At 42.6% G+C, this 14832-nt stretch overlaps 1 protein-coding gene across 4 annotated transcripts in view; it reads left to right on the top strand.

The window, feature by feature from the left end:
* Nucleotides 1-1075: 1075 nt before the first annotated feature.
* sfmbt2 (Scm like with four mbt domains 2) overlaps nt 1076-14832 on the top strand; it is a 56932-nt gene continuing 43175 nt past the window's right edge. For 2 of the 4 annotated variants that reach the window (XM_048268204.1, XM_048268203.1), the window contains exons 1-4: nt 2877-2936; nt 7799-7969; nt 12276-12370; nt 14433-14673. In XM_048268204.1, coding sequence (XP_048124161.1) covers nt 2933-2936; nt 7799-7969; nt 12276-12370; nt 14433-14673 — 511 coding nt within the window. In that variant the 5' untranslated portion in view covers nt 2877-2932. Of the gene's footprint in view, nt 1188-2845; nt 2857-2876; nt 2937-7798; nt 7970-12275; nt 12371-14432; nt 14674-14832 lie in introns of those variants that run through there. The other 2 variants (XM_048268205.1, XM_048268206.1) reach the window with 2 other exon arrangements.

Genomic DNA, 14832 nt, shown 5'->3' with positions numbered 1-14832 from the left:
TATCCGCCAAGTGTTTACTGTAAGTTAGAAGGTGGAATATTCCGGTGTATCTGGGCGTGTTCTGGCCGCTAGAGGACAGCGTTGGCGCAGAGATTCGTTATGATAAATCCAATTTCATTGTTTTTCACAAAGCAAAAAAATATTTCCATCATCACACAATAAGAGACCGGGTGAATATTCTGCAACAATAGTATATTATGGGGCTTTCATATGCATATTATTACTGTTGAATTCTGATGACTGTTAAATAGCCCAATATTGATGTTGGAAATGTCAAACTGAGGTGACGAGTAAAGCTGGGTTTGGACTTCGATCTGTTTTACGTCCGGCGCTTTCACCCACGCCCCTACCCCTACGCAAGGTGGTGGACGTGATCGTCATTCCCTAGAAATTAAATGGCATGGATTCGGATTAGCCTATAATAAGGGTCCGAATAAACTTCTGAAAAAGTCAAACAAGCGGACAACAGAACAAAAATATATAAAGCCGGTCTCAATAGTGCGCTGTGGATGGCTGTGTGTAAAATATTACTCCTTAACCAATGTGGTTAATAAAGTTTTCAAATAGCTACTGACCATCCGAAATAACTGATTTAGTCTAATCATTGTTTTAATAAATAAGCATACGGCAAAGATAAGAGAAGCCATCTATTTCAAGTTACAGAAGGCACCAAATTGCATTTTAAACTAGGTGCAAGATGCACTTTCCGCCGTTATAGTTACATTTCCAACACCCTTGGTATTTTTACACTGAAACGCAGTCTTCACCTCCAAACTGTAAACATTTAATTAATTTCATTCATTTAAAACATTTGATAAACTTCACACTTTCTAAATTGTTCTTAAGACATTCCTGGCAAATGCGTAAACTAGGCTACATTGTGTAATCAGCTCTAGTAGCCTTCAGCAAATACGTGTTCACACGATAGGAGCCAAAGGCCCTCTTGACAGGGGGAGGAGGCTTCGGCATTCTATTTATAATTGGCCGAACAAATTTTGCAACTGCTGTAAAGGTCGATGAAGGAGTTGGCTTGAAAATAATCTGAAGATTTTTAGACATGCGCAGATGTAGGATGCCATATTGGAAGGAGGATTTGGCTCGAGCAGCTGAAAGAGACACGGCTCGCGCTGTCTTCAACCAAACGAAAAGAGCTCGTGAATAAAGACGTGGAAAAAAACTTGATTGCGGTAAGATAAATGATCGCTTTTGGCTTCTTTAAGTTACCATGAAAGTGCTTAGTGTAGAGTTACTCAGTTCTCCCCGAAACGACCAACACGAAAGCTTTTTCCTGTGTAAAATATTTAACTGGTCGGAGGCTCGTTTCGCGGAATCAGAAATAGCGAAGCTTTCAGTGGGCAAGTTGTACAAAGTGTCATTATGTAGCGCATGTAATTATGGCTTTTCGGCAACATCAGAAATGCATTAAATCTACTTTCGATTCCCTCGCTCGCGGTTTAACAACATTAATTTGCGGATTGGATATGTGCAAATAGTTAAGAACACCAAAGTGTTTTCGGTTGACTGACATAAAATATGTATTTTTCAGGTCATTGTGTTATGTCATTGAGTATTCGAATATCAGGCTGTTGTCGATTGAAGTTCGACAACCTGTCCAAGCCGTGTTGAATTCCCAGATGACACGGTGTTTTTCTTCCGCATAAAAATGTAAACTTATCAAGACTTGATTCGAAAATGCCTTGTTTTTCGCTCAAACGTGAGAGTGTATGTAGATGGTAAACCTGATGGGCAGGCAGAGTCGCTAGTGCACAGCGAACGCGGTGATATGTCAAAGCCACTTTCAACATGGCGGTTAAGGTGTGTAAAACTGCACACAAAATCTTTGAATAGGGAAAAAATAAAACGATGCGACATAACCATTCGATTTTAGTTTCGTTCGGTGCACATTGACGTGCTCTACTGAATTAAATTCGAAGCAAATGTGAGGCTTTGTCGTCCGAGTTTTTTTCCGCTACAATACTTTTAGACTGTGCAAAGTACAGAGGCGGCATGCTGAATACGTAACGACCCAAGGAGGTCTGCACACAGGGAACCGCGGCGATACCCCGTCACACACACACACGCGCGCACACACACACACACAGAAACACACACACACACACACACACACACACGCACACGCACACGCACACACACACACACCAAGCAGTTCCTCTTTCGGTTTTAACCCTCGTTGCAATTTTCACACAGGCTATTGTATTATTAATACGTGTAGAAAACGCACTGTTAACCGCCCTTCCATTTTATAAAAGCAAAGCTCTTGGAGAAGTAAATGTTTTCGATGACTGTGATATAACACGAGCTGTTTAATTCTCATCCGTCAGCTCGATGTGGAATTTGTATAATGAAGTTGTTAATTGGTGGAACGTCGTGAATCCGTCTAATTACAAGGTTTTTTTGCTGAAGGATGGCAAATCCTGGGTAGTACCCGCGTGAATTATTGCAGATCATTATTTCCGGATTTAAGGCAAATTGGCATTGAGAAAGAAAACAAATGCATCGTGCGCCTGGGGTTTAGTGCTAATGTAGCCATAGTAGTCAATAATACACAGACTTAAGTCAAAATGAATCCAGGTTCTCCTAGTCCGGCAGATTTTTCCATTGTGGTATCGCGCTGACAGACCGTTCCACCATAAATATTCTGCGAATGAGAGGGAAACAGAGTTGCAGTCGAGTGCGCAGCTATTGGTCCACCGAAGGGTGTGTGCCGTTAACGGCCGAATGATATTGAGGACGGGGCGCTACTGGATAAAGACGAACTGATCCAATCGTGGGTCGGCTTTCTCGCCATCTGAATTAAATGGGACAAGTTGGGCAGAGAGAGAGAAAGAGAGAGAGGTGGGGATACAGAGTCAAAACACACCGTGATAAATGGGTTAGGGACGTGGCTTTCAGCTCGCAGCTCAGTCGCGGGATGGGTAGGTGTGCTGCTAGAACAGCGTGTAGCCTATGTGTTTGTTGTTTTCTTCAAGGTCAGCCTCGTGCCCCCCAATCCCCTCCCGTTCATCGACTGGGCAAGGAGAATGATAGAAGTTTGCCCGCAGCGGGGGCGCGCGTGACACAGACCCGTTCCGTGAGTAATGCGATCGGCTGGGAGAGCAAGCGGATCGTTTGTCCTTGGGTCGGCTAGAAGGCATCGTGTGTCGGCCGCCTTTTAAGCCTACCGCCGGTGCTTTAGGCGAATAGATTGCACAATTTCGCGCAGCCCCCTACGCAGCATGTTTTGAAAACACAGGCCTATGAAAGGCTTCCCCCATGAAGAAAACACCCGTCTCCTACATCCCGTCGGGTTTCCATAGAACTGTGACAACATCGCGGAATTCACCCTCCCCACCACACGCTGCTGTAGCAGCAGCGCTACATACAGTAATTCTACCTTACCAACTATGATCCAGGTTATGGAGGCTTCAGACATAAGTGTCCTTATGGGTCTACACACATCTTTTGACCTACAGCCTGTAATGAGGTTGAGATGCTCTTCTTTTATAGCTGAGATTAAGCCGAGTATTTTGGTAACAGAGAAAGATGATTGCAACCTGTTGTGGATTGGATCTGGCAGTGATTATGGAAAGGAAAATTCAATTATTATTTGTGTGTATTTGTTTGTAATACTGTGGTTGTCTCTGACAAAGAGAGAGAGAGAGAGAGAGAGAGATTTTTTTGTTCTGTGTATTTATGTCTCTTCCTGTGTCATGGAGCAGTAGGCTATTCAGATGAGAGTGAGCCCCAGTCACATGGTCTGATGTTGTTGTGTCTTGCTGGCAGCCAGGGGAGCATTGACGAAATCACAGAGGGTTGCTATGTAACAGAATGATGTCACAATGGAAATGACAGAGTGGTAAGGTGGGATGACATCAGCAATGTTGATATGCTTGGGATGACATCATTGTGATATGCCAATGAAAATTGAATCTGCCATTTTATTTGTGTAATCTCTAACAACCAAACAGACAGAGAGACAGACAGACACACACGCGCAAACACACACACATGTGGCATAGCCTACAAAACAGGGACGGATTAGATTAAAAAGGATTATTTAATGTGATTGACAAAGCTACAATGTCATAATAATAAAAAGAAAATCAGGCTTGAATTGTCTTCGTAAATCCTTTAATGCTCTTTTAGAACTTTAACAGCTTCTGGCTTTTGGATGGACAGAGAGAGAGAGAGAGCATTTAGCATCTAGTGCATGTGGCTGGAAGTGAGGCTAATCAATATAGTCCTGGAAGTAAATCCTTGGCTTTGTTGTGGTCTGATCTGCGAGGCAGTATCAGAGTAATCCTTAAACCCAATCTGGGTGACTCGCAAAGTGGGAGAGAGAGAACTGTGTGTGTGTGTGTGTGTGTGTGTTTTTTTTTTTGTGTGTGTGTGTGTGGGGGTAGGATTGGGTAGTAGGAACCCAGGAGAGGAAGAGAGAGAGAGAGGAGAGAGAGAGAGAGAGAGAGAGAGAGAGAGAGAGAAGGAGGGAGTACTGTACGAGAGATGAAAGAGTGAGATTTGTGTTTTCATTTGTATGCCCTGGCAATGAAATTGCACTCATCATTAGCAACAAAGCAATGCAGAACTGACATCTAGACCGGCAAAAGCAGACAAGATAACAAGAACAAGGCAGGGAGAGGGAGAGAGAGAGAGAGAAGGTGGGAGTGAGAGAGAAAAGAAGGGAGTGTGAGAGAGAGAAGGAGGGAGTGAGAGAGAGAGGGACAGAGAGAAAATAAGTGAGTGAGAGAGAGAGAGAAGAAGGGAGTAAGAGGAGGGGGATACATGAAAAGAAGGGAGGGGGTTAGAGAGACAGACCATGTGAGACAAATTAAATGTGTTTTTGCCTCATTCCAGCACTGTGTGTGTGTTTGTGTGTGTGTTTATGTGTGTGTGTCAGTGTGTTTGTGTGTGTGTGTGTGTGTCAGTGTGTTTGTGTGTATGTGTGTGTTTGTGTGTGTGTGTGTGTGTGTGTGTGTGTTTATGTGTGTGTGTGTGTGACTGTGTGTTAAGTGGGATGGTCATTATGTGGTAGGGGGCAGAAAGATGCTCTCAGAAGTGAACAGAGTTAATGTGCTAGGTAACCCGGATCTCTGAAGCACAGTGTCGAGCCTGATGGGAAGACGTGGATACATCTCCCCATCAGTGCATCTCCTCTCCACTCTCGGGAGTGTTCCTGGGAACAATGAAATATGAATCAAAGTTCCAGTAAGCCCATCCTTTCCCAGTAGGTAGGCTTTACATGGCAAGTCTAAACTTTCCAGAAGAGATGAAGAGGCAGATTGTGAGCAGACTGAAAGAGCAGGAATGATAATTTATGAATGTCTCTGCACTGCCAGAGAACTGTGCTAATGACCACAGATAGGTCCACAAGACCTATCCTTCTGTTTTGTGATGGTTGTGTATGTGTGTGTGTGTGTGTGTGTGTGTCAGTCACATCTTGATAATGTATGAATGTCTCTGCACTGTCAGAGAACTGTGTTAATGACCACAGATAGGTCCACCCCAGCAGGGCTGAGCCTCATGTGATTCCTGTGATTTAAAACGATTAATGCCTCTGACTTGGTGGTTTGTGAAGGGTGTGTGTGTGTGTGTGTGTGTGTGTGTGATTCCTGTGATTTAAAATGATTTATGCCTCTGACTTGGTGCTTTGTGAAGGGTGTGCATGTGTGTGTGTATGTGTTTGTGTATGTTTGTGTGTGATATCTGTGATTTAAAACAATATATGTCTCTGACTCGGTGGGTTGTGAAGGGTTTGTACATGAAATCTCTCTGCAGGCTCTGGGGAAGAGCTAAGTTCTGACCAAACACAAACCCAACCACTGCGCTGATTCATATGTTGTGTTAGAGGTCAGAGTGTGTGTGTTTGTGTGCATGTTAAATGTTTGTTTGTGTGTGTCTCTCTGTCTCTCTCTTTCTCTCTCTTTCTTTCTCTCTCTCTCTCTCTCTCTCTCTCTCTCTCTCTCTCTCTGTGTATGTCCCATCACAGTGTCAATGAATAGGGCCATCAGGGTAAATATTGACAGAGTTGTTAAGCAGGATTTTTCTTCCAATGGGGAAAACAACTCGAGTTGTTGAGAACAGTGGTTCTGTTGAGAACAGTGGAACACTGGTGTGCCGTGAGGAACCCAATGTACTTTTATACCGCCTGCCTCCTGTAGGCGTTCATGACTACAACTGACAGCTGTTGACAGTTGGCCTTTGCTAATTTGGCAACCCAAATAGGAGGACGCGCTAGCCCATTATTAATACGCAATTCTAGAATTAATCGTTCAAAACATAAACGAAAATTCCAAGAGATTCCGCCCCGTAACTCATATTTTTTCATGGGTTTTACGGGTTAGAGTAATGTTGTCAAATAAGCCATTACTTCAATTCATCGTGTTTCCTTACTCTCTGACAACATATGGTGATCATTTTTGGAATGGTTACAGTTTATTTTCCATTATTTCCTACATACTGGACCTTTAAGGGTCAAAGCAGAGCTCTGGGTTAAAGGTGTAGGTTTTTCAACATTCTAATATAAGATTCCGTTCCGCAACAATTGAAGCTTCTAAAATTCTATGTTGAATTCAATGAACCCAGAAATTCTTTAGAACGTTAATTTTCCTAACATTCCAGTCACACCGGTGTGACGGTACACCTTTAAGGGATAATAATGTGTGTCGGTCGGTGTGCCTTTTTCGTTTTGGTTCGACACTTGGTGTGCCTTAGCCCCAAGAAGGTTGAGAAGCTCTACTCTAGGCGGTCCCCTGCTCCGAATAGAAGTTAAAAGATCACAGAGACTAGAAGATGGCACAGGATTTAGGAGTGAGTCAAGGAATGGGGAAATCAAAATGAAGTTACAGGGATATCCCCATCAGTGACGCAAATGCTTATAATGAAGATCAACTCTCTCTCTTTCTCTCTCTTTCCTTCTCTCTCTTTCTCTCTCTCTCGCTCTCTCTTTCTATCTATCCCTCTTTCTCACGTTACATGTGAATTGACTAATGGCCTAATTCTTGAAAGATTGTAGTCTTTTGAGTAAAGCTTGAATGGGGGGCATTAGTTAAAAGACTACAATCTTTCAAGAGTCTTTCCCAAATCTTGTCAAAGTTGTTTGGTGTAAGGAGGCCATTACTTACTGAAGTCTCTGGTATGGGTAATAAAGTCCACAGGGACATATGCCATGTGGCTTAAGCAGAACAGACTGTCCCATTCTATTCCCAGACACTGGAAATTACATTTAACTAGAGAAAAATCAAATCAAATACTGCAGTGAATGAAAAGAAAAAATGCATTTTTACTACTACAATTTTATATCAGTGAGTGTTGTTAGAAGATTTATGTAGACTGACGTAGGTTGGTGTCAGTGTAAGAATCAGTGTAAGCACTACAAATGGTGGATACTTTGCCATTTAGCATGTAGAAATATGCAAACATTAACTCTAACCACTAACCAGTTGAAATTAGATACTTTTCTCATGCAGTTTTCTCCCAATTTGATTTGATAGCCTACAATAACTATTGCTTCTTGATCTGATGGCTATTGTTTGCTAACCGTTCATATTTGTACTTGTGTTATTCTGTCATATGATGGATAATTGGAAATATTCTGAAAAAAAAAAACAAGATGTGAGAACTATGAATTATGTGATGACAGTAAGACAGACCACAGCATAGGCTACCTGTTAAAACTGTTTTTGCTACCCAACAGAAAGTACTATGAATGTAAGCTGCAGTAGGCAAACTCCGACATGGGTCATGTGTTCTTCTTGTTGACAGACAAGATGACCTGACCTTTGACCTCTTTGCATTGTAGGCTGGGCGACGGCGTTGCATGCTCTGAGAATCGGGTTGGTGACAAGAGGTTACCACGACAACGACCGCTGCAGGATGCAGTCGTCAGCTGGCGCGCAGGAGCGGTTGATGATGTCATCGGGTGGGCCAAGCACAAGTCCGTCCAATGGGAAGCTGGAGCGGCAGGTCTCAGGTGAGCTCAGGGTTCTGCGCTTACTGTCTGAAGACACTGCCAGAATCTCCAGGGTTCTGTACTTCCTGTTCCGAGTTCTAGGTACCTTGCCACTGTCAGAATCTCTTCCTAGGAAAGAAAGGTCAGAACACAAACAGTCACTGACCAGAAATGTCTGGAGTGTGTATGTGTGTTTGAGTCACTGGTAAATGGAACCCATAGAAAAAAGGAAGTGATTGTTTAGCTGATAGGAGCTCTCACGGAAGTGAAGATTCCAGGGAAATGCCTGCATTCTCCCCTGTCTTATTTGTCTCTATTGTAACTCAGTAACACATTTTTTTGAGAGTGTGTGTGTGTGTGTTGTGGGTGGGTGGGGGGGGGGGGGGGGTGCATGGACATACACAGGATGAAATTTAAAAAAAGAGCCTTGCAGATTGTTGGGGGATTCACAGAGCTTCCTTGCTTCATTGCATTAGATAACGTGTGTTTTTAAGTGTGTGTGTGTGTGTGTGTGTGTGAATGTGTGTGTGTGTGTGTGTGTGTGTGTGTGTGTGTGTGTGTGTGTGTGTGTGCGCGCATGCGCCTGTGTATCTGTGTGTAACTTTCCGAGCATGTTTCATACGTCTCAGTATAATAAAGTGTAAGCGTGGATGTCATAATATTGACACAATGTCAGAAACATGCCTTGGCAGCCACTGCATTCTGTCATTAGCGGCTCATGTATCATTCAAGACACTTAATCGGCAATCATCTGCCTAGCTCTCATTATCAGTCTTTATTATGACAGCGAGTGCAGTGTCACTGTCAGGCCTAAACTTGAAATGTGGCGAGTGCGTCAGGTGTCTTGCCAAATTGGTGATTGAAGGAGAACGGCAGTAAGAGAGGTCTGGTGGGTTTTCTCTGGTGGAAACATCATGGTGATTTAACTAGCAAATCCTTACAGCCCAGAGAGCAGCTCATTAGGCCCTGATGAAAAAATAACTGTTTCATGCTAAGGCGTGTTTTTTGGCTCTGGAGGTGAAAAATATTTTTTTTTTTTACACACACACACACACACATACACACACACAAAGAGAGAGAGAGAGAGAGAGAGAGAGAGAGAGAGAGAGATGATATATGAATTTGATGATAATAATTGCCTAAAAATCACGCTTTAAAAAGTGCTCAATTGTAAGGTAGCATGAGACTGTTTTGTCTCTGGAAATAATGTCAACAAACCATCTGTCTGCACCTTGCATCTCCATGTCATGCCCGTGATTGTATTAATCAAATGACAGAAGATCTATCTGACAGCAAAAATGAAAAGACAAAACAACAACATAAAGATTGTTTGTTGATGTTGTCTAAAATGTGCCTTGAGAGTGTGAATGTGCCTATAGTAAGTATATAAGTATAAGTATATATATAAGTATATTCTTTTGATCCCGTGAGGGAAATTTGGTCTCTGCATTTATCCCAATCCGTGAATTAGTGAAACACACTCAGCACACAGTGAAGCACACACTAATCCTGACGCATTGAGCTGCCTGCTACAGCGGCGCTCGGGGAGCAGTGAGGGGTTAGGTGCCTTGCTCAAGGGCACTTCAGCCGTACCTACTGGTCGGGGATCGAACCAGCAACCCTTCTGTTACAAGTCCGAAGCCCTAACCAGTAGGCCATGCCTGTCTGATGAGCTAATGAGGAGGGAAGGTATTTTAACTAACACATAAATGATATTGCTAAGTATGGCTGCATGTCCCATCACACTCCAAACCAAACCTTGCTGTGAAAGCAGACAGGGTTGTAGTGGCATCCACAATATGTGGCCCATTAAGCAGTCAATACATGATGCCTTCATTGCACTTGCAGAATGGCCAAATATAGGAACAGTATAGGTCATAAAACAGGGTATATACTCCTAATAAATCTAGCATAAAACCCTGTTATGTTAGGTGGGTTTACATTTTGTCATTCAGATTAAACTATTCCGAATGAAAATGTTGTGTCATCTGTTTACATGGGGTATGTTCTATTCCAATCAGGTGCTCTCAAGCGCTTAAGAGTCTTTGATCGGAATAGCCCTGGCTGCTTTGCTTTTGCTTTAGAAGCTACAGCGGACAATCTGATTGACTGCATACATGGCTGTTCAATCGGAATAAAAACGGAATACACCACCTCTTTCATTCCAATTAAAGTTCTAATCGGATTGCCAGTTTTATTCCGATTAAGGCGTCATTTGTTTTACAATTGAGCCATTATTCTGATTCATATCTAAATAAAAGTGTCTATGTAAACCCACCTATTGTCATATTGTTTATCCATGGGTGTTGTGTATTCTTTGTAAATGCACAGTCCATTTTTGCTCATACTTTTATCAAATCTGGATGAGTATAGCCCAAAGTCTTGCATGGATTTTATTTGCTAAGTCTAGGAGCTGAAGTTGAACAGCAGGGTCTGTTTACTGATGTGAGATAAAACAGCATCCAAACGACACAACAGTCTAAACCAGCGGGCAGATTTAACCAGCTTTAGATTGCAGGATTAGACAAATCTTTAGATTTTCATTCACCATAGACTCCTGTAAAAGAGGCCCTAGGCAGTATAAACAGTATCCCAATAACTCTCATAGCAATGAATACGGAAGGTTTAGAAGCAGTGAAACTCTGTCCGACTGACATAGTGCGGAATGGACAGAATTTGTCTTTACCCTTGATCCCACGACCTTCAACACCTATTCACGTCATGTAGCATGTAGGAGATGGACAAATACTAGTCAAATTCAAGAGAAAACATCCCACTCAAAGAACATGAGTAGGATGTTCTCAATAATTGAGTTTGGACTTGTTTACCTCATTGATTTGCTTACATTTGGAATTGTTTACCTCACTGATTGGTTTACATTTTGACTTGCTTACTGCATTGATTTGTTTACACATTACCTCATTACCTCAAGTCTGCTGGAACGAAAGCGTCTGCCAAATAACTTCTTGTCAGTGTATGAAGATGACACAGTGATATGGATGTGAAGTGGTGGTAGCCAAGATGTTTGTCTGACCAACTGTGGCCTTTACACTATACCATGTTCAGCTGTGGTCTGAGAAATAACACACACATACGCTCACACACATACATTCTCACATTTATATTTAGTAAGTTGTCAGGCTGTCTCTTCCTGTCACACATACCTAGATCACACAAATTTATTCTCACATTTATTTTTAGTAATTTGTCAGGTACTCTCTTCCTGTCACACATACATGCACACCCACACACATACACACACACACAGAATATGCAAGATAAATACTAGATTTCCAACTCTCACATACAGCACACACACACACACACACACACACACACACACACGACCACACAAACAGACACACAATCACACAAACACACACACACAATATGCAATATAGTACTAAGATAAATACTAGATTTCCAACTGCCTCATACAGCACACACACACACACACACACAAACACACAAACAGAGACACACACAGACACACACACACACACACACACAATATGCAATATAGTACTTAGATAAATACTAGATTTCCAACTGCTACATACAATGCATTCATGTATGACATAATGACCACTTACACGTGTCAGATGAGTCATGCTCAAGGTGTTTGCACAAGCAAATTCTGCTCCCTCATGCCTTACAAGACGGTAAGAGAACGAGAAGAGTATGCAGATTTGGCAGTCCAGTTTTTGGTAGTTTTATGTCCTTGTTGTTGTGTATTTGTGTATTTTGTAGCGTTGTTTACTCGAAGATGTTTGTTATTGAGTTTGTGCGTTTGCTTTATGGTGGACAGGCCAGCCCGCAGTAATGGAGGGATAAGACTGTCGTATTGCTCCACTGTAATTGTTTCTGCATAGCTGACTCATATGATTATGGGAATGATTGACTGTGGATATCCGTCTCTTCTCCCGCACACATACACACACACACACACACACACACACACACAAAAAACACACACACTCACAAACCATCTCTGCTTTTTGCTTGCTTCTGTCTCGATCACTGTCTCCCACTCACACACACACACACACTCTCTCTCTCACACACACACACACACACACACTCACACAAACCATGTCTATACTTTTTGCTTGCTTCTGTCTCTATCACTGTCTCCCACACACACACACACACACACACACACACACACACACACACACACACACACACTCACAAACCATGTCTATACTTTTTGCTTGCTTCTGTCTCTATCACTGTCTCCCACTCACACGCACACACACACACACACACAAACACACACACACACACACATTCTCTCTCTCACACACACACACACACACATACACAGATGCCGAGTCTGGAGAAGAGGAAATGGACTTTAACTGGGACGAATATCTGGAGGAGAATGGAGCTACTGCTGCCCCCTACACGTCATTCAAACATGTGAGTCACACACATACACACACACACACACACACACACACACACACACACACACATACACACCATATATCACCCAAACTAAGACATGCCAGCAAGTAAACCCCCGCCCCATACACACACCCACACACACACACACAGACACACACACGCACACACACACACACACACACCATGCACACACACACACACCATATATCACCCAAACTAAGACATGCCAGCAAGTAAACCCCCACCCCATACACACACACACACACACACACACACACACACACAGTCATCCCATGTAAATACACCAACTTATCAGTGTCAAGATATGAGGTACGTAATAATGCACCTGCTGACTCAGATAGAGCTCAGCCATCAACCCAGCATGTGACGCTGTCTGCCATGACTCACCTGAAAAAGCACCCCAGCATCCATACGCCATCGCCAGCGCTGCGCTGCTATGAATAGACACCGTCACCAATGGCAGGGGTGTTTGCAGCCTCATGATAGGCCCAATCACTGATAAAGCAGAAGACTAGGTGAAGCCCAGGCCCAGCACGTCATGAGATGTAGGATAGTGACCGGTGTCCATCACGTCATGAGATGTAGGCTACGCCGTGGGCTATATATTGGATAAATGTATTGTGTATGTGTATACTGTATATATATATATATCTTGGATAAATGTATTGTGTATGTGTATATACTGTATATATATATATATATATATATATATATATATATATATATATATATATATATATATTGGATTAAAGTATCGTATATACATTTTGATATAAAAACAGTATTTGTTTTTTTTAGCAATTACAGATTGTTTTATATAGTTAGTAGTTAGAGTAGTTTTATGAAGCGTTTCTTGTGTGTTATGGTTTGTATATTATAGTATTTATTTATTTTCATTAGGCTATTGATTGAATTGACATTGTTGTTTATTATTGCTATTAAGACTACATCAATTGCTCCTTAATGTAGTCTTACCAACTTTTTAAACTGTTTACTGCAGGGCCGTAGTCACCATAGACATTGAGGGGGACGTGTCCCCCCCAATATTCAAATATGACCAAAATGTCCCCCCCAATATACGGACATAGAAAAATAAAGAAAGAATAAAGCGCTGTACTAGGCCTACAGGAAACCAACACGCAAATGAAATGTAATCAAACGTAAATAACGCACAAATTAGTGACCTATTGTTCCAGAGTGGTTTGTCCTGGTGATTTTCGTGGCGTGCGCTATCAAAAGCTTCCATTTACTGCACCCTACTGCGGTGAGGTAGGGCTGTCAACAATATCGCAAAAGCTACCGGCGCAATTTTCACAAAACTTCTTGGAAAGGTGTAGCACAGGCTAAGAAAATCCCATACATGTTTGGAGCCGATCAGACTGAAAGGGAACATTTTCCATATTGTAGCCTATTCTCGCAATGATAGCGAAAGTGAAACGTTTTATTTTAAATGATGAATTTGTGCAAGCCTGTGTCATTTCTTTCACGTCTTTCAACATAAATAATGCATCATATGCTAGTAGTAATGCCAGGAATTACCGTTTATATGCCTCTTAGAAATGATTGTTGCATCTAGATGCGCACTCAATCGCGCATCCATTCAGGCAAAACATGATCAAATGTGGCGACGGCACACAAGTTGGAAAAAACGTTTACAATACGTGATAGCCTACAGTTAATGTGAATCGCGGACAATAACCAAAGAAAGAATTTGCACCTCCATTCACCAATTAAAGGCTGTAGTAGGCCGAGTGTTTCTACATGTTGGCACAAAACGTAATTTCTGTCAGAAGCCAATGCATACAGGGGTAATATGAGGTGAGTCAGACAGAAGAGGGCCTGTCTTAGTAGCCTATTCCTGAATCCTGTCCCTTTCAAACTACGTTAAAATTGTTTGATTAGCCGCCAGCATAATAAAATCTAAAATCTACCTCACTCACTCACTCACATTCTCACTCACTCACTCACTCACCCACCCATCACTCACAAAGTGCAGCCTGGAGGATTACCTCATCAGGAGCTTACTGTGCTGATTTCTGATTGGTGGTTCCAGGTGGAGATCAGCCTGCAGAGCAGCTTCCAGCCCGGCATGAAGCTGGAGGTGGCCAATAAGGGCAGCCCGGACACCTACTGGGTGGTCACCATCATCACCACCTGTGGCCAGCTGCTGTTGCTACGCTACTGTGGCTACGGAGATGACCGTAAGGCGGACTTTTGGTGCGACGTCATGACGGCGGACCTGCACCCTGTGGGCTGGTGCACACAGAACAACCGAGTCCTGATGCCGCCGGAGGGTAAGCACCTGCCCAAGCGCACCTGTACGAACCCATACACCTGTACCATCAGTTAATGCACCTGTATCATCAGTTATCACACTTGTATCATCAAACATCAGTTAACTCAGCTATATTATCAGTTATTGCACCTGTGGCAAACAGTACACCTGAATGCCT

The sequence above is a fragment of the Alosa alosa genome, chromosome 17 (assembly GCF_017589495.1).
Source record: "Alosa alosa isolate M-15738 ecotype Scorff River chromosome 17, AALO_Geno_1.1, whole genome shotgun sequence".
Taxonomy (NCBI): Eukaryota; Metazoa; Chordata; class Actinopteri; order Clupeiformes; family Clupeidae; genus Alosa; species Alosa alosa.
This window is presented reverse-complemented; position numbering and strand designations above follow the sequence as displayed.